Source organism: Meriones unguiculatus, chromosome 12, assembly GCF_030254825.1.
Source record: "Meriones unguiculatus strain TT.TT164.6M chromosome 12, Bangor_MerUng_6.1, whole genome shotgun sequence".
NCBI lineage: Eukaryota > Metazoa > Chordata > Mammalia > Rodentia > Muridae > Meriones > Meriones unguiculatus.
The window spans coordinates 85,462,087-85,481,778 of record NC_083360.1 but is presented as its reverse complement, the minus strand read 5'-3'; the positions used below and the strand labels follow the sequence as shown (position 1 = coordinate 85,481,778).

The window sequence follows — 19,692 nt, the reverse complement described above, 5'->3', positions numbered from 1 at the left end:
GACTCTCACATGGTGACTGCTTATACTACTCACTTGGTCTTTTGCAAAAATCACATAATAAATTAAAGAATTAGCGCCTCGAGATCTGGCAGGCTCTATGGTAGACACCATACAGGCACAGTGAATGACAGATAAGTTTTCCTATGGAGTCATTTCCTTGATTACACTGTATATTGAAGTCAAAATTTCCTCATATCCTCCAACACTGGTGATTCATGAAACCAGAATTTCTTTGCCCAAAATACGAAGAAAATATGAATAAAAGTAGAAACAGTGATACAAATCTATTTAATAGTAAAAATATCAAAGATAATTTTGTGTTTCAATAAATATGTTTTAAAAGTAGTTTAGAGCACTTTGTTGTAATTACTGACAAAGATTTGAGACTACTAGGCCCTCCGCAGAAACGCTGTGTACAGATGCAAAATGATCGAAGGCTGAGATGATAATGAATCTCAAGAAAGTGGCATAGCCATCTTGTGCCTGTAAGAGAAAAAAAAATCAATATGGATTCTTTTAGCAATCCCAGCAAACTATTAACAAGCATTTGCCAGAACAAAGGCTTTGATGAAGAGTAATTTTTCTAACATGCAACAAAATATAAGCCAGAGTGTTCAGAAGACAAGCCTGCTTCGCCTCACGGCTGTCTCGGAGTGATTCAGCATGGTACCTAGCACTCTTGGTTTTACGAAAAACACTGAGAGGACTAAAAATTACAAATGCACATTTTGACCCACTGTTTTCCAAGTATCTTTCTAAAGAACTGTTCATGCTAAGCGGCTTCTGTTGACTAATAATGCCTTGGAATATACGAACTACCCTGCAGCAAGACTATACTCTTACATTTACATAATTCCCCTGGAAAGCAATTTGGCAATATACGTAAAAAGCCATAAAATGTTTAGACTTTTGTGCCTAGTCATTCCATTCCATGAAACTTAATCCTAGAAAGTAATCAAAAAGGTGAATGTCATAATGTCCAGGGCATGTTCTAATGTTCACTATGAATTACTTGTAATGACAGAGAAAAAAATAAATTAGCTTAAATGTATGTAAATAGGTAAACAGTACCTTAAATATAATATTAAGTTTTCAAAAGATGATTATTATAAAACTGTTGCTTTTTAATATTGAGTTTCACGGTTATTAAAGCAGCAGTTATTACTTAACCCGCTGTTACAGAAATAAGTGGCACAGAAACCTGTTAGATTTTAATATGCCTTAAACATTGGGGCTGGGCAGATCTTAACTGTCTAAGCTATCTTGTTTAGTTCTCAGCCACACATCCCATTCAAAATTCCCAAAGGCTCCATTTGGGCTACTTCTCACCATCATGCCGATCCTCAGAGAAAGCTCCTCCCAGCCGCATGGTTCTTGCTCACACTAACCCAGGGCCACTTACTCATTTCTCCTTCCTTCCTCCTCTCCTGCACCTCTCTCCCTCCCATGAGCCTTCTGCCCTCCACTCCCATGAGCCTTAGCTCCACCTACCTCCCTATTGCCCAGGTATAGGCAATCTTATTGGCCAATCAGGGACAATTTGGAAGGCAAGGTTACACAGCATCACTTGGTAGATGTGAGCATTTGCTCATAGAACAGTATAGATCTCAGGGACAGCAATTATCACTTGAATACATAGCAGCTCCCTATCAAACACAACAGATGATGTAAAGTTTTCTACACATTTTTGTTGTAACCATTTGAGGTCTATGGTCAGCAGCTAGAAGACTGAATGGAGTCAATCTGCTATCAGTAATAAATATGGGAGTGGTTTCCAGTCTCCTATTCTGCCTTACTAGTTGTTTCGAGAACCCTCCCCAGCGAGTCCTCAACACAACACCGAAGAATGCGAAAGCTTCCTAACCATAACTGCTTTTTTGTTTTTGTTTTTTTGATCCCACTGGTCTCCCCAGTCACTGGACGAACTTGGGTGGGGGAAAAATAAGTTGTGGAATTCAAACCCTTCTAATGGAGTCTTCTGCCACTCCTCTGTGTGTGTGTGTGTGTGTGTGTGTGTGTGTACCAGTGAGCCCCAGTGCCTCCCCAGCACTGGGTTTACGCGTGGGTGTCACCATGTCCTGCATCTTTGTGCGGTGCTGGAGAGCAAGCTCCAGTCTCCACACTTGCACTACAGGTGGACTGACTCTCCCCAGCCCTGAAGTCTTTGAAATGCTGATTGCATAGCAGCTCCTGGCAGGACGCCAAGCTGCAAGCCTGGCAGATAGGAAGCCACTAAATGCCATGGAGAGTTGCTGTATACCAACACCGGCCACTAAACAAATCTGGAGAATTTTACTAGTTCCTGTTTGTCTAAAGCTAGGGCACAACAAAGCAGCAGAGACGAGGACTCCTGACGCAGCAGCAGCTTCCCTGTGAGCAGGCATTCATTCCACTTGACAAGCAGAGCTCTGCGGAATGCTGTCGGAAAAACCCTGGTTCTCTCTCCACTCAGCTCTCTGCTAATTTGTTGCTGATCCTATGCTCCAGTTGCCCTTATCTAAACCTCTCTTGTCCTTTCACGCTTAATTAACTCCAACTCTGACATCTCAACCCTTTTAGTGTCCTATTCTAAACGGCCCACAGAATCAGATGAAAGAAAAGAAACAAAGACTTAAAAAATAAATGATTGAGCAAAATAAAACAAATAAGTGAATTCAATTCTGTTTTATCCATGTAGCTACTTTCTTCAGGATTGTTTTTTAAAAAGGAGCCTAATTAGTAATACATTCAGTTTATAATATTATTGAGAACAATCTCCAATAGTTGAATAGGCAAAGAACTGCTAATGCCAGGAGGACAGTCATCATGCATAATTCATGCCAGGAGAGTTTATAATCTAAATCTCTACTCACTAGAGTATATAATCTAGAGTATATACTCACTAGAGTATATAAACTCACTAGAGTTTATAATCTAATCTCTACTCACTAGAGATAATCTTATCTCTATAAGATTATTATAAGTATGTACACTTACCACGATTTCTTCATTTTGAAGCTGCCCCTCTGTGTGTACTAAATCTAAAGCACAAATTTAATAGAGATACGTTAAGGATCAAATATGTTAAGGTAGCTACAGATATCTGCGCCTAGCAAAATGTAATGATTTGGCAAACTATAAATTAAGGCCAGATTTAAAGGAATTATCATTATTTGGGGGTTGAAATTTTATATAAGACATTTGGTTTAAAGGTTAAAGAAATGAGCTACAAAATACATCTAGTGAGTATAAAGAAGACAAAGCAAATGTAAATTATACTAAAGAAATATAAAGTAAGGAAATGATAAAATGCAGAAACTCCTCCCTTTTGTTGAACAACTCCTAATAGACTTTTATGTAAGAAACTATTTTCCCTTGGAAAACTTCACTGTGATGTAGAATGGCCTATGACATGATCTCTTCTGGTACCCATGTTCAATAACATACTACTTACATAATGGTAGGCTGGATTAGTTTATTTAGCCATGAATTAATTATATTTGAGTAGTCTTTCAGAAACATGAACTATTTAGAAACATGAACTATTTAATGTCAAATACCTTTTTTAAGATATATTTACTTTATTTTTATTAATTACAGTTATTCACTTTGTATCCCACCTGTAGCTCCCCCCCTTTCCCCTTCCAATCCCACCGTCCCTCTTCTCCACCCATGCCCCTCCCCCAGTCCACTGATAGGGGAGGTCCTCCTCCCCTTCCATCTGATTCTAGTCTATCGGATTTCATCAGGAGTGGCTGCATTGTCTCTCTCTGTGGACTGGTAGGGCTGCTCTCCCCCTGAGGGGGAGGTGCTCAAAGAGAAGGCCACTGAGTTCATGTCAGAGACAGTCCCTGTTCCCATTACTAGGGAACCCACTTGGACACTGAGCTGCCGTGGGCTACATGTGTGCAGGGGTTCTAGGTTATCTCCATGAATGGTCCTTGGTTGACATATCAGTCTCAGAAAATAACTGTGTCCAGATTTTTTTGGTTCTGTTGTTCTCCTTGTGGAGCTCCCGTCCCCTCCAGGTCTTTCTATCTCCCCCTTCTTTCCTAAGATTCCCTGCACTCTGCCCAATCAAATGCCTTTTGATATTAATTTATATCAAATAACATACAGAATTTCAAAAGCTACCCAGCACCAAAGGGGAAGTCTTTGGGAAGTAGATTCTGGAGTCATCTTCTCTGCTTCCTAACACTTTCCTTAGAAAATAAAAACTATTGTCCCCTGCTTTCCTGTGCCTTCTCCTTTAGTCATGCTTCCTAGCAGTAAATGTTTTCTACTTCTAGCCTGGGATGGTGGTGGTACACACCCCAAATCCCAGCTATGAAGAGACAGAGGCAGAAGGATTTATTTTAAGTTCCAGACCAACCTAGGCTACATACACAATAAAAACCTACATAAAAAGTGGTGGCAAGGGTTGGGCATACGGTGGGGGCTGCAGAGATGACTCAGTGGTTAAGAGCACTGACTGTTTTTCTAGTGGACCTGGACTCAGTTCCCCAAACCCAGAAAGAAGTTTCAGGGGATCTGATGCCTACCTTCTGGTCTCTGTGGGCACCAGGCATGGACGTGGTGCACAGATATACATGCAGACAAAACATCCATACACATTAAAATTTAAATTTAGGTTGTTTTTCCTGGAATTAATATGGTTATATTCTCTTTCTTATATTTTTGTAATTTAAGTTTATGTCATAGTAAGTGGAAATCTAGGTTTCTTAAATCAATGCCTACTTCCTGCTATACACAAATACTATGCTACTAAAATAAGAAATCAATTATGAACTAGTCATGCATATCTCATTCATACTTTACACATCACCTGCCGCTCTCAGATTCTAGGCCTGTCTGGGGTTCCATGTAATAAATTAGTTTACTTCTTTTTCTTTTCCTTGGAAGGCTCTAGGTTACATCCTCATCTGCTGTGTTCTAGAAGTTTCGGCTGTTCCTCTGGTATAATATCTATTGATCTACATTTGCCTGATTCACTAGGTATATGTTTTCTTTTCTCCTCATGGTTTTATGCCTTTTTATTTTTTAAATTTATTTATTTTTTATTAATTACAGTTTATTCACTTTGTATCCCAGCCTTTTTTTTTATGTGTTTGTGCTAAAATGAAGGATAGCAATTTAGTTGATGACATTTATAAAAAAACCTTTTTTTTTTTTTATGTTTTCATTTATTTTTAAAGAGACTCATTATGTAGCACTAACTGGCCTAGGATGATCCATGCAGATCAGAGGGCCTCAAATGCAGAGATTCCCCTGCCTCTGCCTTTTGAATCCTGGGACTAAGGACATGTGCCACCACACACAGGTCAGCTGATACTTAAAACACTGTCATTAATCAGGAAGGAAAAGTATGGAACTATTATTAGTTTGCTTGTCACATGTAAGCTCACAAAAGTCTTAAATGTGTCAGCTCTGTTTTTGACCAGGATCCTAAAATTTTGAAAATGTTAATTGTTACATAAATAGTACGTGAAGAAAACTGTACAACAATGTGTGTTTTTCTAGGCTTTATCTGTGTTAAAGAATCATCAAAATCACCAAAATCATCAAAATGCAGTTGGATTGCTAGCACAGAGCCAGAGGCCAGGCATCTATTCTCTCATGCTTAGAACAGGAATAGTGTCACACATACATACCTGTTTCCACCCACTGCTCAAAATCGGATGGCTCTTTAGAGGTGGTCTTCTCAATCCTCAAGGTCCGAACTGGCATCATAAATAAGCAGAATAAATAAAAGTGTTAATTATCTATTTGATTCTCTGTTGTTGTTCCCGTACTTCTTTCCTCTGACGCCTTTGGCTGCCACAGATTGTTGGGTACTACACCAAGTGCTGGGACCAGGAATAACACATCCTGGAAGCTATACCTGTTTTTCCATAAATCCTTACAGTAACAGGTAACACTGTATAATGGCAGGCTTGCCAGTGTTCACCACGACAGAGCACAAATCTAGTACTGCTTTTCTGAATCTGGTGTCATCTGGACTATTTACACACTGGTTGTGATACCACAGGTAGTCATGGTCATAAGCCTTTATGGAGAACATGCTTTGAGTCAGACATATTTGTTCATTCTCTCTTGGCGGAAGTCTTTATGAGAAAGGTATTATTAGCCCACTTTATAGAAGTCAGGCAAGGTGTCCAATGACCTAGAGCTAGTAAATTCCAGAACAAGAGTTCACATATGAGGCCTGTGTGACTCTAGTGCCACCATAACTCACGACAGAAGCATACCATGCATGCACTTATCTTCCCCCGCACAGGTTCTCCACTGTCCCCCAGAATCAGCCTTCCCTTCTCTGTCCTATCCTACAAATTATATCCCCTAGACTAACTTACCAACTAGCTTCTCTTTGGGGCTGGCCAGTGGCAGGTGCCGGAAGATTGGAGGGCAGAGGAAAAGTGAGACCGGGATATTTTATCTCCACTTGTCTTTCTACCATGTCTGTGGCGGCACTTTCCCTTCAAGACTACAGCTGCTGCTGGCCAGGCCCCCTGTGCATTCCCCAAGTTTCCCTGGGCTCTGGTAAAACTTTCCTTTCCTTATCCCAGGGTAGCAGTGGCTCTGCTGTAGCTAGTTTCTGAGAACTCCCATTATCCCTTATTCATTCCTCCAGTCCAGGCCTGACTTTTATAAGTAGATCCATTTAATTAAATCTTCTCATTTGAAACATCTGTGATCTATTCTGTTTCCTGCCATGATTCTGTCTGATACACTTTATCACAGACAGAACTTGATGTTCCAAAGGGAGATTCCACTCCTAATCCCCAGAAAATGTCATTAGCAATAGAAGAATCAAAACTATCCAAGGGGAATAATTGGGCTTCTCAGATTTACAGCAAGGATCTGAGAACTACGGGCTACGTGGACCTACGATGGAGATGTCATAGAACCTAGCATTCTGGCGAGCCAGCCTCTGACATTCTTTGTAGAATCTTCTGCCAAAGACTTTCACACAGTGAACGCCATGGAAATTATGATGTGCTCTGGAAGGGTTTCACATTTGCAAGTCAAGAGGGTAATCGCGCTGAAGGCGGTTAGCCCAGACTCTCCACCCTCCCATTTCAGCAATAAAACTGGGTCCCATGCTATAAAGAGAAATCCGTTGTTTTTTTTGCCAAACGTTTACATGTATCCTCTGCTTATCCTCTAATGGAAAGTTAAAGGATAGTAAAAATTAATGTGTGGTTTGCTTACCCAAGTAACTCTGGATCACGAGCTTTTCGATCTTCACGTTTTTGTGAAAGCGAATCATAAACTCCTGGGGAAACATGCCTGTAGTTGTCCAGAAGGTGTCTGGCTGCCTAGTGGCGATTTTAAAGGGAGAGAGGGACAGACAGGTGTAAAAATGTGATCGTAATGTTCTACTGGGCAAATATGAAAAACAGCTACTGCTTTATTTTATAACCCCTTTCTAACTGAGTTCTGCCTACTATAATCTCCCCAACCTGAGTCCTTTTTTTTTTTAACTATTGACAGATATTCTCTTCTAAAATGCTGAAACAGAATCGACGTCACTCCTATCGAAAAGCCTTCGGCAGTCCCCTATTGGCTGTGGAGACTATTGTCTCTCGTTCCGTCATTATAGTGCCCTGCCCCATCACTGCATCACCCCACCACTGCTGCCACAGCCGGCGGCTTATGACTCTCAAGCACATCATGCAGACACATGCTTCTCTGCGTAACTTAGTGAGTTCCCTTGACCCCGAAGTCCTTCTTCCTCTTGCAGAAGTTTATTGTCCCTTCTCCAACTCCAGCAGATGAGAACCATGTCCTCTGTGCTTTCCACTTGCCTCATAGCACTGGTTCCCACTCTAGACATCTATCTCTTCTGCCTTTATGGCTCCTATAGACCCAGACACTTGCTTTTCTTTATTTTTATGTCCCTAATAACTATTATATAGGGGACCCATAGTATATGGACAACATTTGCTGAAAAAAACCATGAAGCTTCAAGTCTCTCATATAAATATGTACTCCCTCCCTCTCTCTCTCTCTCTCTCTCTATATATATATATATATATATATATAAACATATATATATATATAAACATATATATATATATAAACATATATATATATATATATATAACTTCTGTAGTCAATATACCATATATGAAATAGTATGCTACAGGTATGGCAGTGACCACAGAAATAATCATTTCTATTTTAAACATATAAGCCTTTTCATTACTTTTTGAGGAATAAAAGTTATGTACAATGAAATTTCAGTGTAATGGGTTTTGACAAATGTATATTCTCATGCAACTCATTTACTACGGTAACAAATACCCCCAGTGAGGACATAGAACATTCCCATGATTCCAGAAATTCCCTTATCTTTCTTCCAGACCATTTCAATATCCCTTAGCCAACAACTGCTTTGATTTCTATCACCATGGGCCATGCAATGGTTTATGCAATGAAATTACTATGTTCATTCCTTTGAAGCTTTTTTTTTTTTCAGTGCTGGGGAATGAACTAGAAGCCTTGGATATGCTAGGCAAGGTCTGTACTGCTGAGCTACCCCCTAGCTTGTTGGTTATTTTTTATTTTATGTACATTAGTATTTCGACTACATGCATGTATGTTTGTGTATGGATATAGGATCCCTTGGAACAGGAGTTACAGACAGTTGGGAGCTGCCATGTGGGTACTGGGAATTGAACCCAGGTCCTCTGGAAGAGCAGCTAGCGCTTTTACCCGCTGAATCATCTCTCTAGCCCTTGTTCTGATTTTTGAAGCTGGGTCTCACTAGGTTGCTGAGGCTGGCCTTAACCCTGCTGTGTATCTGAGGATGACTGAACTTTTCACCCTCCTGCTTCTTCATCTCTCCACGTCTTGAGTGCTGGAATCACACGTGTGCACCTCCACACTCTGTTGTATACCGTTCTGGGAACTAAACCCGGGCCTCATAATGTAAGCAAGCACTCTACCAACTAAGCTACATCTCCAGCCTCTATAAGTAAAATTTAAATTTTTTTACTTCCAATTAAAACACAGCAATATTTTAATAATACCTTGATTTTTGTATCCACTGAGTTTACTTAGTAACTAGCTCTATAAATTTCTCCTACACCCACATTTTTTCTTTTGAGTCAGGGGACTGAGACAGGGTCTAACTGTGTAGCCTAGCTAGGTCTTTATCCTCCTACCTCAGCTTCTCAAGTGCTTGGATTATAGGCTTTTGCCATTACGACCATTTTCTGTTTTGATTTTGGAAGGGGGGTTCTATGAAAACAGCCACATAATCTGTGGACAGTTTTACTGTGTTTCTCATCTCTCTGCCTTTTCTATCTCTTCTTATCTTAGTGTACTCAATGAGATCTCCAGAAGATAGAACCAGAGAGAACTTTTCCAATCTTAGGGGGGAAGTAGTTCCGGTTTTACTGAGATGAAAAGGTTTTATGTGTCTTTATCAGACTGGGGGACCCTCTCTTTGGGTTGTTGAGCAGATACCAGGATGAACTTTCATGTGCATAACCCAGGCTATCCTTAAACTCACTGCGTAGCCGAGACTGGCTCTGAATTTCTGATCTTGCCTTTATCCCTCCGATGCTGGAATTTACAGGCATATGCTCATTCTAATATGGTGAATTATTATACTTCACCCTCACAGTCCTGTGATATTGTGAATGTATCAGTCTCGTATTCCCAGGGTAAACTATGCCTTTTAGGCTCAGTTTTTTGGGACTTTCATGGTTTTGTTTTTGATTGGTTAAGACAGGGACTTGCTACAAAAATCAGGCTGTCCTCATGATGCTCCCGCCTCAGCCTCTCCAGTGTGGGTGTTACAAGAATGTGCTACACTATGTCCAATGCAATTTAAAATATTTAATGTGTTAATATTTACAATGTTAAAACATTTTAATTTGCTTTCAGGAAGAACACTGGTCTTCACTCTTCTTTCTTGTGGTGCTGTCTGGCTTTGATAATAGGAGATGCTAGCACACTTGGTGGGAAATTTCCCCACCTGCTGATGACTGGGTCCAGGCAGCCTCAAGCATAGTAGGCGAGCACTTTACCACTAAGCTATGCTCCACCTTTGCTTATTTTTATAAGGGTTTGTAAAATATTCATATTTCTTCTTTGAGTATTTGATAGCTTCTATAACTGATAGGAGTCTGTTCAGGTTTTCTACTTTACCTTGTGTCATTTAGGTTTTTTAATTTTATGTTTTTAATTTTATGGCTGTTTTCCAGCATGTCTATCTGTGTTCCGTGTGTACACAGTACCTATGGAGACCAGAAGAGGGCACTGGATCTCTTGGAACTGGAGTTACAAACAGCTCTGAGTTGCCACACGGGTGCTGGGAATTGAACAAGGGTCCTCTGGAAGAACAGCCAGTGCTCATAATTGCTGAACCATCCCTCTAGCCCAGCCTTGTACCATTTTACAGTTTAAGAGATTTGAAGATTTGTCCCTTTCCTCGAAATTGTTAAATCTATTGGCTTGGCTCTGTTATCTATAATGTAATGGCTAGTCTTTCAGACTCTATTAATATAGCTTCTTTCTCTTTAGTACTGAATATTTCCCCCTCTCTCTATTTCTGTTTGTTGTTGAGACAGAGTCTCTACATGTAGCTACACTGGCCTTGAATTTAGGATTCTCCTGCCTCGTGTCCTGAGCACTAGGACTGAGACTGGAACTGGAGATCACAGCCAGGGCTTCATGAATGCTGGGCAAGCAGTCCACCAACTGACATCCTGAGCCCACGTTTCTTTTTCTGCATTCCCCAGTTGAACTTCATGTTGGTTTATTTTGTTCACTCCAGAGACAGGGCCTCACTGTGTAGCCCAGAGGCCTTCTGAGTACTGAGATTGCAGGCATGAGCTACCACTCCTAGCTAAGAACATTCTTTTCAGGACTTCAACCTTCTGAGATTGATGGGACTTGTTTTCCAGAACATGTGAGGGAAAGTCAATGTGCACTTGTTTCATATGCTACCACTGAAGACTCTGTTTCAAGTCAGTTACCCAGGATAACTGGTAGTATTGTTCAGATTATCTGAATCTTTACTGACTTATGTTGTTCTAGCTTTATTGAGAGGAACTGTTAAAATATCCAACTGCAGATTTCTTTCCTTTTCAGTTTTTCCCTTATATATTTTAAATTTTGGTTATTAGTTCTCATACATGTAGCATTGTAACTTCCTAAGTAATTGACCCTCTAACAGTATAAAATACCCCTTTATTCCTAGTAATCTTCTGTCTTATTTTTTACTTTATTATGAGTGGTTAAGCCTCTTTCAAACATATAGTTTGTGGGGAAGACCATTTTCATTCACTTACTTTAACCTATTCAGATTTTGTTTTTTTATTAAAATTTTGTGTGTATGTATATGTATATATGTGTATGTATATGCATACACACACACACACACATATATATATATATATATCCACATGTATGTGCAACACATGGCACACATGGGAAGAGAAAGGACAAGGAACAAATTCAGGAGTCCACATTCCTTCACCCTATGGTCACCATGTGAACTGATCTCAGGTCACTATGCTTGGTGTTGAGTGCTTTTATCTGCTGAGCCATGTCACTGGCCCCTATGCAGGGTTTGTTTGTTTTAAAGAATGTTGACATTTAATCAAGCTCCCTATGTGGATTCCAGCTCTGAGGACACAGAAGCCTCCCAGTACCCTTAGTCTCCTCAGGTCTTTCTCTGAAGCATTTGGCTTTCTTGACAGACAGGCTGCTTAGGAACTTTCTCTTCCCCAGCACTTTGTGCTATCAGGGTCATATTAGGTCAGTGACTGCGGTAGCTCCAGTCTTGGTTTTAGCAGCCATCACCAACTCACTGACCAATGTCCACAATTTATCCAGGTTGACAGGAGCTCTGGCTCTTCTTTAAGTGGTAATGCCTCACGCTAACTCCCTTAAAGTGGCCTGGATGGTACCTGTCCAAGCTGAAGCATATTATCAATATTACCCTGGCCTCCTGGATGCTTCTAATGCTGGCTGATACAGTCGTGGCCATGAAGTTTCTGGATCTTCCTCAATCTGAGTGACATAGCAACAACCAAAAAGAAAGAGTTGTTCTTTAAGACAGAGTTTCTCTGTGTAGCCCTGCTGGTCTGGAACTCACTCTGTAGAACAGGCTGGCCTTAAATTCACAGAGATCCACCTGCTTCTGATTCCCAAGGGCTGGGGTTAAAGGTTTACAGAACCACTATGCACCCCACCCCCTTTTTGGGAAAAGGGTCTTGTTGTATAGCTTAAGCTGGCCTCAAATTTTTGGTCCTCTTGCCTCAGGCTCTCAAGTGGTAGGAATACAGGTACATACCATGACATCAGGCTACCTCTTTCTTTTGTTTACTTTTAAAAGCGTTATAGTGGTAACTCTCGAAGTTACTGTATAAGAACCTTGTGGGACTGGGGAGATGGGTCAGCAGTTAAAGTTCTCACCATGGAAGCAAGGGAGACAGAATTTGGCTCGCTGGACCTCATATCAATTCCAGGTAGACAAAGCTTAGAAAGGTGGAGTGAAAGGATGCCCAGGCAAGCTGGCTAGCAAGACTGGCGTTATCATTGGTGAGCTCTGGATTTCACCGAGAAAACCTGCCTCAGTGAATAAAGTGGAAGAGCAATCAATAAATAGAGGAAGATTCTGGATATCAATCTCAGGACTCCACATACACCCACAAACCCACACACTCATTCATGTATACTCTCTTAGTCACTTTTCAAATGCTATGATAAAACACTATGACCAAAGCAATTTATAAAAAAATAAAAACTGGGTCTCACAGTTCTACAGGGTTCCTGCCATGTCAGGAAGCATGGCAGCAGGCAGTCATACATGGCACTGAAATCAATGAGAGCTTACATAGTTGTTGGCAAAGAAGTAACTGGCAACATCACAGGCTCCTGAAACTTCAAAGCCCAGGCTCAATGACACACCTCCTCTAACAAGGCCACGCCTCCTAATCCTTTCCAAACAGTTCCAAGAACTCGGCCCAAGCACTCAAATAGACGCGCTTATGGAGGTCATTCTTACTCAAACCACCAAGTATGCTATACATACAAGCACAGGAAAAAGTAGGAAAAAAGGGTAGAAAGAGAGCCTGGTCAAAATCACCTGGAATTTCATTTATGCTATTGTTATATGTTTTACATATATAATTAATTCCACAATATAATATTTTTAATCATTACGTGATTAGCTAGCTCTCAAAAAAAAAAAAACCACTCAGAAAAATAGAGGCATTTAAAGTTATCCAAATATTTACTATTTCTAGTACATTTCATATAGGTTTGAGTTTTCATCTGGCCTTATACCCTTTCAAATTGCAAACTTCCTTCAATATTTTCTGTCATGCAGATTTACTTGTAACAAATAATATATTACTTTGGAACTATGTTTTAGCAAGAAAGAATTTCCGGGTTGACAGTTTTTATGTTTGTGTTTCTTCCTTAGTATCTGTCAGACACTACGCTGCTGGTGAGCTCTCTCTAGTAAGCAAGCCTACTGTCATCAGCACCGCTGGTCCTCAGCAAATCTTAGTTCTTTTGCTCCAGTTGTTTGAATATTTCTTTCTTTTTCAGTGTTTACTGGGACATGATCTTTATATTGATCCAACTTGGGGTTTTCTGAGTTTTTAGATCTGTAAGCATGTGCTTTCTTCTCTTACATTGAGAATATATATTATCTATATTATTAATATATATTATCTATATTATTAATATATTAATATATTAATATATTATTTATATATTATCTATATTATATATTATATTATATACTATATTATATATTATATATTATCTATATTATTAATATATATTATCTATATTATTAATATATTATCTATATTATTAATATATTAATATATTATTAATATATTATCTATATTATTAATATATATTATCTATATTATTAATGTATGTGATGTATTAAAGCAAACAGTGGCCTTTAAATGGAGGTCAGAGGGCAACTTTTCAGGACTCAGAAGCAGTTTCTTCTGTGGATTCTGGCATTCAATTTCCGGTCATCAGGCTTGAGCAGGAAGTGTCTTCACCTGCAGAGCCATCTCACTAGCCCTATGCTGATGTTTTTAAGTAAAAGTGGAAAACTAGAAATAATGTCTACCTACTTACAACGCACAATACTATATGCTCTATCAACACAATTGAAACTGTCTGACAGTAAGAAAAAATAAGCAGTGATATGGAAAAGACAGAGGAACCTTAAATCATGTAAGCGGAAGAAACCCACAACATGCTGACAGGGTGGGCTAGCTCATGCTAAGATGGAAGGATCCTGGCAAGGTCAATGCCAATCAGATTCACACCAACAGTCACAAGCCAGTCAGCTCCACACTTCAGACTTTGTCATAAAAACACAAGAAAAAAGGGGCTGGAGAGAGGGGCCCAGCAGTTGAGAGAATGTATTTCTCATTCAGTGGACCTGGGTTCAGTTCCCAGCACCCACATGAGAACTCACAACTGCCTACAGCTCAAATCTCTGGAGATCTGATGCTCTCTTCTGGCCTCCATGGGCAGCAGGTACACACAGGACACACATATCCACACGTGCAGAAAATACTTACACACATCACATTTTCAGACTTTAAAAAGAAGGGGGTATTGCAGGGTAACTGGAATTGATCTTGCCTTAGAAAAGTGATGTATCTCCAATTAAAAGTGATGGGTGTTTCTGGAAAGATTTCTATTCTGAATGAAGAACTTAAGGCAATTTTCTGCAGTTCTATGTATATATGTACTCTAATTTTTCTCTACCACATCAGTGGGATAAATAACTATTACTTGCCTTTCACAGGAAATACAAAACAAAGGAAAGCCATGAGACACAGGCAAAGGCAGGTACTAAGTCTCTGATTCAAGCCTTACATTTGTGCTATCATACAGATCCTTTAATGGGGATTTAGAAGACATGCATGTTGATTCTATCATTCGTTTATTGGTGTGCTTTTTAAAACAAATTGTTTTACCTTTGGTAATCCTTTTGTTAATCTTTAAAATGAGGATGAAAACACTTTTTCAAAAAGTTTATTTACAGACTGGAGAGATGGCTCAGAGATTATGAGCACTGGCTGCTCTTCCAGGGGTCCTGAGTTCAATTTCCAGCAACCACAGGGTGGCTCAGAACCATCTGTAAATGGGATCTGGTGCCCTCTTCTGGCTTGCAGGCACACATGCAGGCAGAACACTGTACGCATAATAAATCTTTTTAAAAAAACTTCATTTACTCTATTTATGTATATGTGTGGAGCTGGGTTTACAGGGGGTGGTGAGCCATCCAACATGGGCGCTGAGAACAAACTCTACTCCTCTCCAAGAGCAGCAAGCACTCTTACCTTCTGAGACAGCTCTTCAATCTCCTTTTTGCCTTTTGAGACAGGGTCTCATGTAGACCAAGCTAGCATTGAAAGCAATACTCCTCCTACCTCAGCCTATACTGCCCATGACTATAAGACTTTAGGTATGAGATACCATGCCCAAGTGAAAGTTTTCATATGTGTTTATTACTTAACATATTGTAAAGCCCCAAATCTGCAGTCACATACATAAGTGTGCACATATGTATGTGTGTGTGCGCTCTCAAGCATACATGTGTATAAATTCCTCTCTCAGACTTTCCAACTTTAGCCAAATTTAACAAATATTTGGTCTTTTAATCAACAACCTCATCAACAAACAGTTCAAAATCCTATAGAGTCAAAGATAAGCAAAACAGAAGCTGATCTCTAAGAATTCATAGCAGAGAGAGGATATAACATTACAGATAAGCAATTAAAAAAGAAACAAAAAAAATAAAATCAGACAATTTTTACAACAGGGACTTAAAGCAAATGCTACTGGGGTCTAGCAAGCACATGAAGCAACCCCACCTGAGGGAAAATGTGTTAGCAAGGAGCAGCAGCTGATCGTGAAGGAAAAAGTCTGATTTCGAAGATCTTGTCCCCACACAATAGAATCCGGAGACTTATAACTGGCTTTGCCTAAACAAGTAAAATCAAGTGTTTAATGTGTACACCTGTCTTCCTACAAGTCCAAAATAAAGATAACCTAATAAATCTTTTCAGCTCTAAAACAGTATGATTCCACCAGATTGTGATGATGTATACACCCTGAAAGGTTTTAAGAATAATAAGCCAGAGCTATTTAAAAGAAATGTTCTCAGTGGTGAAGAGCACTAGCTGCTCTTCCACTGGACCTGGGTGGGCTCAGTTCCCAGCAGCCACTGGCAGCTCACAACTGTAACTCCAGTTCCAGGGGATCTGACATCCTCACACCAATGCATATAAAATTAAATAAATTACATTTAAAGAGAGTACTGGCTATTCTCCCAGAAGAATGTGGTGGCTCATAATGGCTCATTATGGTGGCTCATAATGGTCTGTAACTCCTGTTAAGGAATTCTGACATCCTCTGCTGGCCTCTCTAGGCACTGACCACATCTGCAAAGATGTCTGTGCAGGCAAAACCCACATATAAAATTTAAAAATTAAAAAAAGAGGTGTGTTCTCCATCAGCCGCTTTTTTTTTTTTTTTTTTTTTTTTTTAATTAAAGGTCTGAGAACACTACTTACCTCTACCTAGAATAAGCTCTAGCTCTGGCCAAGTGGAAATTGGAATGAAACACACAATGCAGGAAGGGCAAGAAGTGAGGCATTCAGATGAGCAAAGATGTTGCATAAACCAGCAAGCAAACAAACAGTCTATATGAAGTAATAATGTTTATATATTTCTATTTCCAAGAAAAATCTGAAATTAAACCAAAAACGGATATTAAAATTTATTCTTCCATAAAATGAAGTTACTGTTTTGGTTTTTTGTCTCGGCAAACCACTCTTTAAAACCTATTTTTGGGCTGGAGCGATGGCTCAACAGTTAAGAGCACTGGCTGCTCTTGCAGAGGACCTGGGTTTGGTTTTCAGCACCCACACAGCAGCTCACAACTGTCTATAAGTCCAGTTGTAGGGGACCCAGCACCCTCTTCTGCCCTCGGGCATTGCATGTGGGGCATATCCATACCTATAAGCAAATGAGTAAATCTCAAAGCACTAATGCACGTCGATGTGAAAAGTAGGAATGGTGGAATGCAACAATAATTCCAGACTCTGAGACAGGAGAACTTTGAGTTCACTATGAATCTGGGTTACACAGTAAGACCCTGTCTTAGAACACCCAAAGCACAAATAAACATAAAAAGAGCTGAGGGAACCGCATGACAGTAGAGTACTTGTCTGTGATAGGAGGGGCCTGGGTCTAATTTTCAGCACTGAAGAAGAGAATAAAATGAAAAAGAATTGAACCTGTTTGCACAAAGAGGTCAGTGTAAGAATTAATAAGGATAAAAACCTTATTCATAATTGAATTAGTTCAAAGAACGACTCCGCAAATAGATACTATGGAGTCAGCTAGCTCACTAAATATTTATTAAACTGCTTAACAGTGTCAGCTGTAATAAAATAGGGCCCCAGTACTCGAGGGGCTCCTTGAGCTAGCAGTAAGCCTAGAATTAGGACAAAAGGAAGAGTCACTCTTACCCATCAATGATATTTTCAGGCGGGTGCTTTTCATCACTCGAGGTAGCCAGGATCACCTCAGTCCCTTCAGAGCTCAAACAGAGATCAACCTTCCTCATCTCAAAATATGTAGCCTGCAAGTTTTATAGAGATACAGAAATAAGAAAGCAAACTCCTGATTCTCAAGAGAAGAGAAAACAAGGCTGTTGCCTAGCACACAGTTTAACAACCAAGCTATTCAAGATGTGGGAGGGACTTGCACACAACTGTGCAAACTTCTGCCTGCTTCCTGGGATGACCTGTAAGATATGATGACTTCCACTTCTGTGCTCCACAAAATGTCTTTGACTACTTGAACTGACATCATTATTCTGCGTCTAAAATTAAAACCCTCAGTAATTACGTATAGTTAACCAGCTATGCTGACATAAATTGTGGGTATTTTTTACTGTTCATAGATGTATTTCTGATTTTTTAAAAAAAAGTTAGAGGGTAAAACCAGGTATTTTTTGAGTATCTATACCCTTATCAATCCAAGTATCAAATAATATTTACTTTGGGGTTTTTATTCTTTAGTGTGAGTTACTCTGTAGCCCAGGATGGTCTAGAAATCATTAGTGGCCCAGGCTGTCCTAGAACTTACAGTAATCTCCCTGGCCCAGCCTCCCAAGTGCTAGGATTACAGGCATAAGCCACCACACCTGGCAGCATTTTGGGGAGTGATAGATACAAGATCTGTCATATTCAGGATTTTCCTTCATCTACTTCCTGTGAGTTGGGATTTCAAGCCTACCCAACATACAATTAGAATTTGACACTATTTTTGGTTGATTTTTTGAGATGCGAGTTTTGCTTTGTTAAATATGCTGTCCTCAAGAAGTCCCAGACTGATTCCCCTCCTTCAATCTCTCCAATAGCTAAAATTAGAGACCTGTAACAACTTGTTCTTATGGTGATGCAGATAGACGCAAAGTAACCTGACAGCTCTGTGTGTGTGATCTCTCTCTGTCTCTTTCTCTCACACACACACCAGAAGACAAGCAAAGGAATACCATTTACCTGCGTTGAAACAGGGTCTCTCATTAGCACCTCTTCAGCACTGAGCTGACTAGCACATGCCACCACATATGGGTTCCAGGAACCAGAATTCAGTTCCTAGCAACACACACACACACACACACACACACACACACACACACGCACGCACGCACGCACACACACGCATACACACGAAAAATCTTAAAAATACTCTAAATATAAATACTGTTTCATGTGTCTTCTCCCAATCTAGGTGTGATTTTTATTTTTAACTTTGTTTTTGAAATAGGTTCTTACTATTAAATCAAACTCTAATCCTCCTGCCTCAACCTTTTGACAGCTAGGATTATATATTCCACCATGCTTGGTTTATGGTTGGGCTTTGTTTGGTTTTGATACAAGAGTTGCCTAAATAAATTTTAAAAATGCACCAAAAGAGAGAGAGAGAGAGAGAGAGAGAGAGAGAGACCAAAACACAAGCAGTGTATTCAATAAAGCTTTTACAAAGCAAACACATCAAGACAAAGAAATAATAGAGCTTGTGAGAAGCTCTCCTCATCCTTTTGCAATTACCACCTCTCCTTCCTCCCCACAAGCAACAGCAGGCCTAGTTCTAACACTGTGACTAAGTCTGTCTAAAGTTCATGTACACGGAATCATAGTTCAGGCTTTTTTTTTTTTTAATCTGGTGTCTTTCCCTCACTGTGTCTGTGAGATTTATCAATGTCATGGGCAGCACCGTCGAGTACAGTTAGGTACAGCTGCAGCATAGCCCCTGTGCATGTCACCTGAGATGAGATCAAAGAAACGAGTCCCTGTGAAGCTTCACAGGAAGCTGGTGCTAGCTGAAAAGCAAAGCAAGGATTTTTTGGTCTTGTGTACATAAGAGACATACCCAATCAAGGAGAAACTAAGCTTACTACTTACTTGAAATCAGAAATAAATTGAGCATATTTACAATTGCAACATGGTCTAATCCAGCAGAAGACTTGATTTGGTCCATATCCCAGCTCTGGGACAAAGAAGAAGATGTGGAAATTGTGAATTCTCTTGGGGGATTATCTGTTTACTCTACCTTCTGCTGGGACACTGAAGTAAATAAGGTCAGAAACAGCTCAAAAGATGACTCAGGTGCTGGAGTTACCCACATGCG

General features: G+C 39.8%; 1 protein-coding gene across 7 annotated transcripts in view; it reads right to left on the bottom strand.

Annotated features, from left to right (window-relative positions):
- Positions 1 to 269: 269 nt before the first annotated feature.
- Ift25 (intraflagellar transport 25) overlaps positions 270 to 19,692 on the bottom strand; it is a 27,321-nt gene continuing 7,898 nt past the window's right edge. For 5 of the 7 annotated variants that reach the window (XM_060366083.1, XM_060366081.1, XM_060366080.1 and 2 more), the window contains exons 2-6: positions 17,523 to 17,635; positions 7,192 to 7,298; positions 5,631 to 5,699; positions 2,977 to 3,020; positions 270 to 483 (exon numbers count right to left, since the gene is read on the bottom strand). In XM_060366083.1, the coding sequence (XP_060222066.1) occupies positions 367 to 483; positions 2,977 to 3,020; positions 5,631 to 5,699; positions 7,192 to 7,298; positions 17,523 to 17,620 (435 nt within the window). In that variant the 5' untranslated portion in view covers positions 17,621 to 17,635 and the 3' untranslated portion in view covers positions 270 to 366. Of the gene's footprint in view, positions 484 to 2,976; positions 3,021 to 5,630; positions 5,700 to 7,191; positions 7,299 to 15,860; positions 15,964 to 17,522; positions 17,636 to 19,692 lie in introns of those variants that run through there. The other 2 variants (XM_060366084.1, XM_060366085.1) reach the window with 2 other exon arrangements.